This window comes from Maniola hyperantus, chromosome 12, assembly GCF_902806685.2.
Source record: "Maniola hyperantus chromosome 12, iAphHyp1.2, whole genome shotgun sequence".
NCBI lineage: Eukaryota > Metazoa > Arthropoda > Insecta > Lepidoptera > Nymphalidae > Maniola > Maniola hyperantus.
The window spans coordinates 4,877,824-4,893,104 of NC_048547.1; the positions used below are offsets into that span (position 1 = coordinate 4,877,824).

At 35.4% G+C, this 15,281-nt stretch overlaps 2 protein-coding genes across 3 annotated transcripts in view; one reads left to right on the forward strand and one right to left on the reverse strand.

Moving 5' to 3' along the window:
• The window catches only part of Fas1 (fasciclin 1), a 111,579-nt gene that overhangs the window by 13,837 nt on the left and 82,461 nt on the right, over positions 1-15,281 (reverse strand). For both annotated transcript variants that reach the window (XM_034973725.2, XM_034973723.2), the window contains exons 5-7: positions 8,533-8,629; positions 6,590-6,767; positions 1,491-1,651 (exon numbers count right to left, since the gene is read on the reverse strand). In XM_034973725.2, coding sequence (XP_034829616.1) covers positions 1,491-1,651; positions 6,590-6,767; positions 8,533-8,629 — 436 coding nt within the window. The remainder of the gene's footprint in view (positions 1-1,490; positions 1,652-6,589; positions 6,768-8,532; positions 8,630-15,281) is intronic.
• Positions 13,966-15,281, forward strand: part of LOC138403095 (uncharacterized) — an 85,495-nt gene continuing 84,179 nt past the window's right edge. Inside the window, exon 1 of the mRNA XM_069502241.1 lies at positions 13,966-15,043. Coding sequence (XP_069358342.1) covers positions 14,009-15,043 — 1,035 coding nt within the window. The 5' untranslated portion in view covers positions 13,966-14,008. The remainder of the gene's footprint in view (positions 15,044-15,281) is intronic.

The following is a 15,281-nucleotide window of genomic DNA, read 5'->3' on the forward strand; positions in this document are numbered from 1 at the left end:
GCATTTATAATAATATCATAGTATGGAGTATAGATATATGGAGTGTAGTTGTCTCTGTAACTCATACCTATGTGACGTTTTGTCGGTCTCAACGACAGAGACAACGACAACGCTCTACGAAACCGCTATCTCTTTCTAAAGGTCGATGTAAAATATTTTCTGCCACGTACTGTACACTGTAACGACGCTTTTATAAAAAATATTCAATTTACGTAGGCTATTTCAAATACTTATTCAGTAAAGTGACGGGCAATTTATCACTTTCAGATCCTATTTTCTCACTTACTTATTTAATAGGATTATGGTTGAAAGTGGTGGGGAAGGAATATTTAGTTGCCTACGAAGTGATTAATAGATTATTTTCTGTAGGTAATTCATTACGTTAGTACCTTTTATGTTTTTGAAATAATTATAGTAGATAATAATACATTATTATCTACTATAATTATTTCAAAAACATAACATACTTAAAGGATAATATTCTACAAATAGTAAGAAATAAACTATTTCAAAAAAAAAATAAGTAGGTAGGTACCTCAGTAGAAACATTTTATGAAAAATTATAACCAAGTAAGTATATTACCTTTAAATATAAGTAAATGAACATTAAATATTAATGAAAGGAAATCTAAATAAATCGACGTCAAATACGATGTGTATGAAATGAATTATACCTACGTTGCTTACCTTTTAACACAAACCTCAGGCGTTTCTTGGATAAATTTTCGTTAGTGCCTCCGCTCTATTATTATGTTTATGCAGATTTAGCAAAAAGTAATTTCTTAAAAAATAAATACGTGCAAAGGTAACCTCATACCTACTTATGCTCTAAGTTCGTATAGGTTCTGCTCGTACTAGAATCCGAAGCAAACCAATATCCAGATCTCCAAACTTAACTTATGTATTTAAGTATTTTCATCATAATGTAACATTATAATTACTATTACAATTTGATATTTTCTAAACTATAAATTTTCCTTCAATGTACAGCCATGAAATTTAAATAATACTTACAAGCGTAACATTAACAGTTGTAGTTAACATACAAAATTGTTGGTTAAAAATTCAAAGGCACTTAACGTAGATATGAAACGTGCTCCAAACAGTATTAAATGTATAAAAAATAGGACGCTCACAATAAATTATTATAATAAATTTCGCCATTTTACCTTCCTTCCCTGGTTCCCAAATAAATGGAGCAAAAAATTTAAGAATGTCGTCCAAAAGTTAATTTATAAATAAGGAAACTTTACATAGGTAATAAATTGTTGAGAACTGGTTCGTTAATTTCTGAATGTTTATTTAGAAATACGGTGTCTGTTTCCAAAGGTTTCCATCATATAAATTGTTCAATATGCGTAAGTATAATTATATTATTACACGTATGCTACCTATTGCATCTTTGTGGGGTTTGGTATTGACTAAATGTTATGGTTTTGAAATTGGAATCATTATTGGATTTGATAACGAAAATCTATGTATAGTCTCACCTTAAGAAAATCCACGATGGTAGTGTCGACCACCATCAAGGGTCTCTGGATGAGATGAACAACACCGTTTTTAACGGGTATGTTTGCTCTCACGATATCTGCTAGAACCACTCCTCGGCTGTGCTTCGCATCTCCAGCAACCGTGTTCGACTTCACAAAAGCTGTTTAGACAAAGTAATTGATTAAATTAAAAAACCGGCCAAGTGCGAGTCAGGCTCGCGCACTGAGGGTTCCGTACTACAGTCGTATTTTTTCGACATTTTGCACGATCATTCAAAAACTATAAGGCATAAAAATAAATGAAAATCTGTTTTAGAATGCACAGGTAAATCCCTTCCATATGATACCCTACTTGATATAGTTATCTTACTTCGAAAATTTAAATTACTAATTATTAGTTGATGACCACAATTTAATTTTTTGTGTGTGATCTAACCCTAAATTCACGGTTTTCAGATTTTTCCACGAATGTCTGCTATAAGACCTACCTACATGCCAAATTTCATGATTCTAGATCAACGGGAAGTACCCTGTAGGTTTCTTGACAGACAGACAGATAGACAGAGAACAAAGTGATCCTATAAGGGTTCCGTTTTTCTTTTTGAGGTACGGAACGCTAAAAAAAACAACTTCAATAAACACGACCACTAAAAAGAAAAAAATAACTTAATTTATTCTAGCCTTCTTTAATCTAATTAATCTTCTTTATTCTAGTCTATGCGCGTTTTAATTAATTAATTAAAAATATCACTTGTTTTAACGGTGAAGGAAAACATCGTGAACAAACCGGACGCCTGTGAGTGAGTGTTCATAACAATTTAACGTTACGTCTTTTCACAAAAATACCTTGAAAATACGTTGAAGATTAATTTAATCCATACTCTTAGAACAGTCTGTACATGACAAAATTTTTAAAATTTTAATTGCATACCAATACAAAACCTATAAAATGGCAGTAAATTTTTCGTTTTTGTATGTGGGCTGACTTTCTACAATACCTTATGTCTACATAATAAATAATTACATACATAAACACATCTTTATATTTTGTTTCATATATAGGTTCACTTTCCGTAACAAAAAGTTGTCGGATATCAAATCGAAATATTCACAATTAGTCTTAAATATAATTTAGTCTACTTAGTTGTGCAAAGTTGGGCGAATCAGCTACTAAACTATAATATTAATATTATGCAAGATTTTAGAGAATTGTACGAGTATGGAATTACGAACTGTTTGATTAGGCCTAGCTTATCGACCTTGCAAACAATTTTAATCAGGCTTAGGGTAATCATCTACATAATATAATCAAAATATATTAGTTACAGAATATTGCTAAAGTTTTCAATATAGATAGGTAGTTACATAAAGGGACTTATATAAATATATTATACTAGATAATTCCCGCGAGTTCGTCTGCGTGGATTTAGGTTTTTTTAAATCCTGTGGGAATACTCTTCGATTTTCCGGGATAAAAAGTTGCCTGTGTCAATTTCCGGGACGCAAGCTACTTCTGTACCAAATTTCATATAAATCGGTTAAACGGGTGGGGCCTTTAAGAATCCCGTGGGAACTCTTTAATTTTCCGGGATAAAAAGTAGCCTATGTAAGTAAGCTAATTCTGTACCAAATTTCATCAAAATCGGTTAAATTGCTGAGCCGTGAAAAGCTAGCAGACAGACACACTTTCGCATATTTTATAATATTAGTATGGATATGGGACAATAAATAGATCGTCAAGAAGTTAGTGTAGGTACTTGGATTACGAAATTCCAAACAGGTTCTAATAGATTAAATTCATCATCAGAGTTAGTGATATTTAAAAATTAATCACCAATCGGTAGACACTTCACACTGACCACATTTTAGAAATCTCCCGCTCTCGATTGACCAGCGAAAATGGATCCACATATCGACACCTCCTACGTATAATATCGTAACTGCATTTTATCAACTTTACAGTAGAGCTGTTTAAAGTTTTGCAAGCAGATTAATGATGCTCATGAGGTCAAATACTGTTGTATAGGAACCAAATTTCGCATACAGCTACATTTTTATGGGTGGAACATTACCTTTGAAAAGGTTACTTGATTTTTTTGCCAGATTTCCTTAAAATTCACATACGATATTTTACTTTGGAAAATTGCAATCGTATTTTATTGTATATAGTACTTACTATAATTTACGTCGAACATAATGCAGGATTAAATAATTTTTGCTACACATACGATAATTTACATTCATACTAATTAAATAATAATGTGTATTACGAAAGTATACTATAGATTAAAGTCATTATAACGTAACGCGGGTAATATATTGAGGAATAATTTCTTTCCTTAAACTAAAATATAATGTATTTCATAATTACAACAGTCCAAATGAACATCAACTACTCTCGAAAACTTAAAAACTAATCAATGCTTTTTTCATTATTATTATGGTTGTAATATTACTAGTAGTGTTATATTCGAAAACATTATTAAATCCCTATAATTACGGAGACAATTTTGAAATAATATATATAATAATTTAAATCCGCGACACAAAAATCTCTTTCAGAAACTAAAAATATAATAAACTTTCTTTACTTATTGGTCTTAAGTATAATAAACTTAACTGCTCAGTCTTTAAAATTACAAAACTAGTAAAACAATAAAAAAAAAATTCTAAAAAATTAAGCCAAATCCAAATTAATTGCCAATTTTATTCTGGTATACTTTGGGAAAAAATCATGTAGAGCACTGGGGATGATTTGAGCCTTGCACATTAAGTCATCATTTTTGCCTTTGAAATCAGCCGTCTATGGTCACACAGAACAGTGGATACACATTGTTTCCTGGCAGATGCCTTCATAGATAAAATATGATAATCAGCAGCTAAATCATTTTTATAAAACAACTTAAAAGAATCTTCAGGTTTGACAAAGACGTCTCTTATTTTATTCCATTGCATTTTATCCCCATGAGTGATTTCAACCATTTCCCTTTGACAATGCTTCCTAATTAAATAATCGGTGTATTTTAATTCCTCAACTATGTAAAGCTTTCCTTTTTGCTTTGCCCAGCGTACGTACGTGTACACACATTATTCATTTACTGAAAATGTGTTTAAAAACATCTTTTGACATACAGTTAAATGATTTCCTTGAGTTTCAATGTTACCAGTCTATAAATTTAAGTAAAATAACGCTTATATTCAGTATCAGCAAAAACCTTGCGTTTTATTTGCTTCATAACCAAATTTGCCATGACCCCAAAACCTATTGAAAATTAGTATTCTTTCTTCTTCATAATATGATACGTAGGACTCAAAGATTTACCACACCTTACAGTAACCATCACTACTCTCATTAACTCATACTGCTTGCCGAAGTTTCTTAGCACTTTCCTTTTGTTGTCTTTCCATTTAGTAACATGTCAACGTCTGATAATTCCGTTTCTTGGGTCGTTCTTCTTTTTCCTAGAAGTTTGTATGAGGACGAAGACAATGGCGAGTTTGCTTGCGGAGTGTAAACCAAATTAGCTTAGGTTGAATCAACAGACTATAGTGGTGAACAAACCAGGGACAAAAGTAGTTATCGCAATTAAAATCTAGGTAATTTATTGTCCAGTCTGGTGATGGATATTGTGTAATATTTTGAATAGCTGCTGAAAAATCTTCATCTAGTTCTAAAGGAAGGGACAAACTATTTTATAATTTTGAAATTTTATTTTTAAATACTCATCCTACTATGAAAAATATATGATAAAATATACATGTACAACGAATTAATTAAAACTTTTTGCTTAACATCACTGTTCCCTACTTTGTTACGTAAGTGAAACACTATGTCTTTGATGTATTTTCTCAAAACCTGATAAGCAATCCATCATTTCGTTTATTCCCACAATATTTGCGTCAGAGGGGAGTGGTGATTCTGTGAAAAAAAGTACAAAATATCTTATAATTGAGATTTTTTGAAAAGAATACTATTGTAAGTTATTTTTCATAGCGTAGTAAAATATCTTAAATACAACATAGGATAGAAAATCACGAAGAAATTCCGACGTAAAGTATTGTAAGTACAAATACGGGAACCGTGTATATATTGATTCCATCGTAGAGTATCTTAAGTATATACTTACGATATTTGAAAAGTAACTGAGATCGAAGTAAAATATGGTAAGTCATACTTAAGATATTTCACTATGGGTATTATACAATTTTATATTTATATATATTTTTTGCATATTAAGATATTATTAATATTAGAGAAACACATAATTCACCTTCTATCTTCATAGAATCCTCTCCCGCGTAATTAATCGGTACTAACAGTTACGATCCGGTCGCGCGGCTCAACGATGACCCCACCCCCTCGTATTGTATGGGAACTACACCATACTACATTTTACTTCGATCAAGATGAACATACGATAATTTACAGTCTTATTATCTAAGGTTCTATTGTAAATAAAAAAAATTTGATTAGGCCAAACGATAATATATGTAATAAAGTATTTGAAAATCGGTAAAAGTCATTTTCGCCAATTTGTTGGTTACGATACTATACGTAGGAGGTGTCGATATTATAACGAGTGTCGAGTACGCGACAGTTCGAGATGGCAATCGGGGTGGGGACGTCCACACAGCCCCCGCGTTAACCCGGTGCGGGATTGTACGGGTGAACTGCGGGTGTGCGGGGCGTAGGTACCTACAACCTACAACGCATGCCGTAGGAGGACCTACGACTGGAATTAGTAGTATTGAATCTATCTGTCTATCACTGAAAAATGGGCACACCAGTAATTAGTAGAGGTTACTGATCTATAATCTGTCGATAAGCTACGTAGCTTAGTAACGTTGTTATTTATCAAAAATTGTGCGTATTTTTGACAAATAAGAATGTTGCTAAGTAACTTACAGCGACCTTAGAAATAGGTACATATGGCAACTCTTCGATAAGTTACAGCTAGATTGATTAGGTATTTAATTTCGGCCGTTAGAATTCACACGCATCCCGAATAGGTATGTACTTACCTTTTCTGTTGACCAAGGAAATTCAACCTCGCTATTTTGGGTTTTGATGGAAGCTAAACATTATAGCAGGTACTTACTGATTTCTTCTTTGCCATTCATGCTCGTGGTGAAGGAGATGATGACTTTGACGTTGTCACTGAAGGCCAAGCTCTTGAACTCCTTAGTGTCGGGCGTCGCTTGAGTGAACAGGACTTGGTGGGGTATCACGTGACCGTCCACTACCTTCGCGTCTATAAGATCCGACCTGGTCGTAGGCTGGGAACAAAACAATTACTATATTGATATTTATACTATATAGTGGTAGGTATATGAGATGGCAATCGGGGTATGAGGCGGGGGGTCGCCCCGTACACCCGCACGTCACCCGCGGTCACCCGCACCGCGTTAATGCGGGGCGTCCCCACCCCCATTGCCATCTCGACCTGTCGAGTGCAATACGTTCTAGTATTTAACAATTATTCAAAATAAAACAATAAATAGGTATTATAGCACATAAAATATTAATCTTAACTTCGGTCGGTTGACATCGCAGACGCAACTAACAGACTTTAGAGCTAAAAAGCGTTCATCCGCACTCCGAATGTATATGTTTGTTTGAATGTAAGTTTCCCTAGGTTATGTATAAAAAGTATAAACCGAATAAAAAACTCCCAACGTATATAAAGTCCCGCAAATTGCTAATGCGCGTGGTTGCCATTTTAGTGACGTCAGCACTAGACTGAAGTTTCGAGCTGATGGTATATTTTCATTTCGGCTGACGTCATTTCGATGTTAATGAGACATGATTCCAGCGCAATAGCAATTTGCGGGACTTAACACAAGATAAGTCCAAAAAAGGGTCTATTAAAAACGTTAAAAATAACTCGCATTAAAAAGTACTCGTGCGAACAGTGTCTTCGACCTAGAACTTTTCAGTAATAGTGTTAAAAAGAAAAAATAGAAACGTCCCTCGAGACTCGGCTGGAGCGACAGGAGGCAGCAGGCTATTTTATTACACGCCCGCATATCGTATAGATAACAATTTTTTTTGTTTCATTGGAATTCATTTCCCTTTTGCAGTTCACGTGAAATAATACTGAAACAACGTGAAACAATATTTTTCCTTCAAAGGAATTAAATATTGAAAATTTAACCGTGTTTTTCGATTGTAGTTTTTTCAACTGGTTTTTAAATTCAATGAATACAAATTTTTTATTTACCTAGTATACCTGTCGAAGAACATTATTAATAGCTACAGCTCCTTATCGTAATGTTTTAGGTTTTTGAACGGACAATGAAAGAAAGATTTGTAGTGACGTGATGATAAAATTATGTGTAAAAACCTTCGATGGTGGAAAATGGAATACCGTTCCTACGGCGTCCGTTTTCCCCGTCACCTACAGTAAATAGATATCTTCTAACCAGACGTGCTCTACATAAGCTGCACCGCTACGTCTTATAATCAGGTGTGATTACGGTCAAATGCCAGCATAATATTTAGCTACAACAAAAATCAGTCAAGTGCGAGTCGGACTTACACACGAAGGGTTCCGTATACCATCGTCGTACAAGAAATAACACTTTTTAATTATTATAAGTTTTTATGACGGCTTTTTTGTAATGTTTATTATTTTTTGTTAAAACGGCAATAGAAATACACATTATGTGAAAATTTCAACTCTCTGTAGTATTACGGTTCACGAGATACAGCCCGCTGACAGACGGACGGACGGACGGAGTAGCGGAGTCTTAGTAATAGGGTCCCGTTGGCATCCTTCGGGTACGGAACCGTATAACAGTCACCATTTGACACTAATTAAACATTGAGTGAGCACTCACAAATACAGGCAAGCGTAGCACCATGAAGCGAGTCGTAGCTAGAGCTCTACGAATGTAGTTGCTTAAAAAAGGTAACGCTTGATTCAAACTATTTAGGTTAAACCAAATATATAAGTCAATGGGTTTAACTGTTCAGTAGAGCGTAGCGAAACCAAAAAATAATTATTAATCTATGGTTTAGGTATTTAATTTTAGAAGTTACCTTGAAACCCTCGTCGACAGGAATAAAGAATGTGTGTCGGCCGTCAGCGTTAAAAACTTCTTTCTTCTGAAGCTGGTTTACTTTTTGACGAAACGATCTGAGAAAATGGGAAAAAATTGAGACGAAATATTGTATATGTACGTACGTAGGTATAACGAAATGTGTATAGTGCATTCAAAATAAACTGGCGCGTTTCCACTTGAGACCGTCATTAACAATAACAATAGGATTAAGTCGTGGCGGGTAAATTCAAAAGTATCAACACTATGAGGTTGAACCGGCTCCTTTAAAAATGAATGGGCTCTATGAGTGTTTGGTTTATTACCCCTATTGTTTACGTGGCATGTCGAAAGTAATCGCTATTGTTATTGCTAATGACGGTCTCAAGTGGAAACACGCCAGTTTATTTTGAATGCACTATACCTACTTACTTATGGCTAGATACTTATAAGTATTTATTGTGAACGTTTATCGTTCGGCCGGGTTTCCATTTGTAGTGAAAAACCTTACTATATTGTCTGATGAAAAATGTATGTAAAATTACGGAATTTATTGTAATATTATTATGACTTGGTCACCGGACTTACATTACCTATGTAACTTGCAAAAATACTGGATTAAAAAAATATAGCGTCCTCATTCTATTCAAATTCAATTTAAATTAAAAAATCGTAAAAAAAGTTACACAGAATTTTTACCAAATCACAAATAGTATTTTGTAAAGGAATTTCGGAAAATAGAAGGACTGTGTACGGAAAGTCAATAATGTTCAAGATAAGACCTCGCAAACCCTTTTTACGGCTTCGAGGTCAACAAAGTTTCCGTTTTCCGTCCTGCTCAATTTATAATGTTCTGATTTCGCATTGTGGCCTTATTGTCTAACTATGGCCGATAATCTAACTATATTCAATATTCAATATGTCGAGTTCTAGATCGAGGCTTCCCACAAGATAGAGAATGCATGAATAGAGATTTTTAAAAATACATACGTATATACGTATGCAAAGGCGGCTTTATTGTTGATTACAGAACAATCTCCACCCAACCTTTACTAGACTCTAGTAGACTGATCTTGATGTCGGTGCAGTATAGGTATGATAGTGGGTATATACTTTATAGTAAGCAAAAAATATGTTACAGCACGCGCTTGCTTGCTAGGGCCAGGTCATGAGTAGGATACTATTTCTAGGTCTACATATTTGGTAGGTAGGTACAGTTTTCCATTCAGATCATACATTTCTGGAAGAAAGAATTTTTGCACATGGAGTAAAATATATAAATTGTTTCCAATGGAAAAATATATTATACATATTTAGTAACAAAGCCAAGATAACAACCCTTAAACTCTTTTATTGTGAGTAGGTCAACAGCAGCATTTTCACAATGACCAAGTTTTGGCCTGTCCTGACTTTCACAAGCGAGGTACATAGTAAAAATTATAATTATGTAAAAACGTTTTTTGCTGAAACAATAGTTTTATTTCAATATGTTATTAAACTAGCTCACGCCCGTGACTTCATCCGCGTGGACTAGGTACACAAATTTCAAACCCCTACTTTACTCCATTAGGGGTTGAGTTTAATAAAATCCATTTTTAGTGGATTTCTACGCCATAATAGCTATCTGCATACCAAATTTCAGCCCCATCCGTCCAGTAGTTTGAGCTGTACGATAGATCAGTCGGTCAGTCAGTCAGCTTTTCCTTTTATATATTTAGATTAAGTAAAACGTCTGTTAAGAGAACTGTTTTAATTCAACCATTAACAACTTATTATCGTAAATCACCTACTCCACTCTCGTACCTACTTCGTACCTTTTCGTTTTGTATTCTTATAAAGTTGATATGTAGGTACTTGTATTTTCATACTAAGTTTATTGATAGTTGTAATTATACTAAGTTGATAGGTACATGTATATTGATATGACTAATAGTAGGATTTAAAATGAATAATTTTATCAATCTTCTTACAAAATGAATACCCAAGCTTTGCACACAAAAAGACAAATAAGCCGTACAAGGACTTTTTTCTCCATCATTTCATTACACACTTCTGTAGTAAATCCATTATTTTCAACTTTTTGTGGCAAATTCAAATTCAAATTCAAATTTCTTTATTGCGAATATGGGTAAACAGTGCAGATATTACAAAACAAAAAGGTACAGCCAAATTCTGCCAATTAGCATGCAATAAAATAACTTTTATAGGTAAGTAGTAGGTAACAAACCACGACAAAAAGTAACAACACTCAACATACTTTGTAAGCGTGTTAACGGAGTCGTAACTAACACAAACTTTTATATTGCTCGGATATCGGTAGTACAACACTACAATAATTTGTACCTGTTACAGTGTATAGTGCGCGACAGGTCGAGATGGCAATCAGGGAGGGAACGCTCCGCACACCAGCACGGCTCCCGCGCTAGCCCGGTGAGGAATAGCGCGGGTGACGTGCGGGTGTGGCCGTGCGGGGCGTCTTCCCGATTACCATCTCGACCTGTCGCGTACTAACATGTACGAGAAGTTCATATTACCAACACTTATTACAGTGACCAGTGCACTTGACTATGCCATTTTCCTCATCATCATGATCAACCCATCGCCCGCACCGGCTCACTACGGAGCACGGGCCTCCTCTCAATGTGAGAAAGGTTTTAGGCATAGTCTATCTACCACGCTGGCCAAGTGCAGATTAGCAGACTTCACATAGCTTTGAGAACATTATCACAAACTCTCATGCAGGTTTCCCCATGATGTTTTCCTTCACTGTTAAAGCAAGTGATATTTAATTACTTAAAACGCACATAGCTCCGAAAGGTTAGAAGTGCGTGCGCGGGATTGAACCCTAGCCACTAGGCTATCACAGCTTTTTTTTATTCGTTTATTTGTAATCAACAGCGTTACAGATAATATTATTTTTATATTTAAGACTTAATACTAAAATAAGGCCAAATATGATTACCATTTTACAATTTTGCTTAATAGTATCCTCGCTGAAACGTCACTTCGTTACTCCGTTGCGTTGTAACTGAAGGAAAACCCAACAAACAAACACACTTTCGCTTTTATAATACTGATAGGACTTTGTGAAACATAGTTACATACCAGCGCTGGTTATTCAAACACTTTATTTGTAACTACAGTGGCAATGGGGCCGATTCTCTTGTACACAATCTCTAAACTAAACTAAAATGACACGTCTCAATCTATTGTTATCCCTCTCATAATGTTGCTTGCGGAAAAGGATAGCACTAGATTTAGACCTGTTAATTTAGTTTAGTTTAGAGATTGTGTACAAAAGAATCGGCCCCATTGTTATTATGCACGTATGTCTAGATCCCATATTGTAGTGTAACTTTCTAGTCTGTTTAAATGAAACCTTATAACATACCCTATGTAACATTTTAATCTTGTAATGGTAACCCACAGCTTTGTACATAATATCTATTTTTATAACATTCGCATACGAGTGTATACCTATATCTTATCTACTATACTATGATAATCTACACTATAGTAGCTTTGGGAAATAACAGGTCATAAAGGTGTAAAAAATCTTATGCCTTAAAAACTTTAAGAACTTATGAAGCTGTAAGGGTGTCTGTCAAGGGGTGCCACCATACTAAGTATCTGGCAATGCATGGCGAGATACTATTCCGAATAAAATATCAAAAAATTAGACTTGATACTTTGAGGTAAGATTTTATTCACTTGTTTTACCTGTTATCTCCCAAAGCCACATAAGCCAAACTTAGTCGCTGATCGTTCCTCCCTTTGTTGGGGACAATACGCAGAGAAACTTTCAGCTTTTATAAAATAACAAAAGCGCACGCGCTAGCTCTAGTTATAATATAATAAATTGATTCTCTTCTTGAAATCCATTAAGTTTTGATTCTTGATTTAAAGAAAAAAACTGTTGATATATTTTAAATATGCATAAAGTACCTATCCCAGTGCACTGAGCAGTGAGCAGAGAAGTGGAAAAATCGGAGTCATAAAACTCCGCGTCGAAGGCGAGAGCTAGTGGCGCGGAATAACTTACTGAACGGCAAAAATCAACTCAACGTTCTGCTAACATTTTAGTTTACATGTTTACGTTTAAAAGATTCATGATAATTTAAATTGAGGAAGTAATTCCAAGCAAAACGGCCGTAATTGAACTGAAAATCAAAATACTTTAATTTCTTTAATCCGGATATTTTTAGCCTACTTACTTAAAACTTTGAACTCATTTCCAAACAAAACGGCCGTTAACTGCACTGGAATTGAGTCCAAAGTTCAAAATTTAGATCCATCGATATAAATGACAAGATATGCCCAAGTGAACAAAATTTGTCACGATTTTGGAAACAAATAAATCAGCGTCACCTCTTAGATACTAATGAACGACCCGTTTGAAATCCAGACGTCACTGAGGTTGCATTGGTGCTAAAGCACCAATGAGACGGTGCCATTTTGTTTGTTCAATGGCCCTGTCCATACCAAGTAATATATAAGTCAATGTTTAGATCACTAAAAGCAAACTTGAACTCACAATTGAGTGATTTCGATCGAAACGGTATATTTCCATTATAGTTCATTCATTTTTGTGCTTCGCCTGTAAAATTTTATTTCGTGCAATCATGTACACTCTTTTGTTGTTTTGATGCAGTTGGATTTAAATGATATAATTCGAACCGAGCGGCTTTTTGATATTTAAAACCGCTTCAAAAGGAATTTTTGAATAATAATGATTAAGCACAATGCTTAATTAAAATTCACAGTTAAAACGATAATTTAGCAGTTAAAATACCTAACATCCATTCATCTGATAATATTGAATTAGTTTTGAAATTACAATAGCATTATTACCTACAGCTATAAAATATTTAATTGCGTTCCTGAAACCCTGTTCATAATATTAACATTCCGTTCAAATATTTCACATAAAACCGTAGTGGAACAATTATAGAAATTTACAATTAGGCACACGAAACTTGAATTGTTGAACAGCAATATTGAGATTGGAATTCGCTGAAACAGTAGGTACTTATACCCAATATTTGGATGGATCGGTGAATGATTGAAAATGGGTTTAAACATATTAAACACTAAATGTATACATACTGTATACATGATATTCTATTCATGTGTGTACCTACTATTATCTATGTAATATAAATATACTAGCAGATGCCCGCGACTACGTCCGCGTACTGGTTTCACATGAGATCTGAAATTTTCCCGCTGCAAAAGGCCTCACTTACCTACTTACTCAGTCTCACCTTAAGACACGGAACCCAGAATACCTAAATACCAATTTTCATATCTCTACTCTCATTCTAACTTCAAAAACTTAGGATTTTCATATACTGTAATGTAGGTAGATTGAAAAAGCATTGTCACTCGCCCCGATCACTACGCGAATAAAGAGTATGCGATAGTCCGTGTTTTACTCAATACATCACATTGGCGCAGTTCGGTTTTGTTTTAAAATCATGCCTCTTGGCAAAATCGAGCCTTTTGAAGTCGGCTCCCACAACTGGGATGCATATTGTCGACGAGTGAAGCAATTTATCGAGTTAAATAAGATCGATGAAAAGTTACACGTGGCCACGTTGGTCACTCATGTCGGCATTACGTGTTACGAATTGATGTGCGACTTATGCTCACCGGATTTACCAGAAAGCAAAACGTTTGAACAATTAGTGAAAATTGTCAAAGATCATTTGGAGCCACAAAGGTCGGAGATCGCAGAAAGGCATATGTTCAGGCAGCGGAAACAATCGCAAGGGGAGGCAGTGAGTGATTATCTGAAAAGTCTTAAGCACCTCGCCAAACATTGCAACTTTCATGACACTCTTGAGGTCAATTTAAGAGACCAATTCGTTTCTGGGCTTCACAGTGAAGACATGAGGTCTAGATTGTTTGCCGAGCGGAACATAGACTATAAGCGAGCAATCGAGCTCGCCTTGGCGCTCGAGGCGGCAGAGAGGCACGCAGCGGAGGCGGCGTCTGGTGCAAGTGGCAGCGTCGTTGCGGAAGCGCTGCACCGCATCAGACCCTCGACGGCGCGCGGGGAGCGCGGGCGCAACGAACGGCACGGAAGACGCGAGGGAGGCGGCCAGGCGGAGGTGGCCGGAGCCAGGGCCGGCTCGGCTGGCGTCGACGGCTCGCGGCGTGATTGCTGGCGCTGTGGGCGCAATGAGCACCCACCATCCAAGTGCAAGTTTAGGTCATATACCTGTGACACTTGTGGGCTCCGTGGCCATCTAAAAGTCGTATGTAGAAATAGTGATAAGTGCAGTGAGAAATATAGTGATTCGGTGAACCAGAGGAACCCCAAAGGTCAGTTCTTTTTTAATGATTCGGACGACAGTGACTTAGGATTTTACAATATAACGTGCGATAGCAGCGATGGACCTTATTATCTCAAATTAAAAATAGAAAACTCAGTGGTAAAATTCGAAATAGATACTGGGAGTAAGATCTCTGCAATTTCAAAGTATTTTTATGATAAACATTTTTCTAATGTACGTTTACAACATAAGAATTTAAGATTAAAATCTTACACCGGTAATGTTATCGAACCGTTAGGGTATATAATGGTAAATGTTAACTATCAGTCTTGTTTGCATAAGTTACCCTTGTTTATTATTGAAAACGGAGGGCCTCCGCTACTAGGTCGCACTTGGATTAGGCTATTACAAATAGATGTTACAAATTGTTATAATTTAGCAGAGAAATGTACAAACGATGATATTGAGTTAT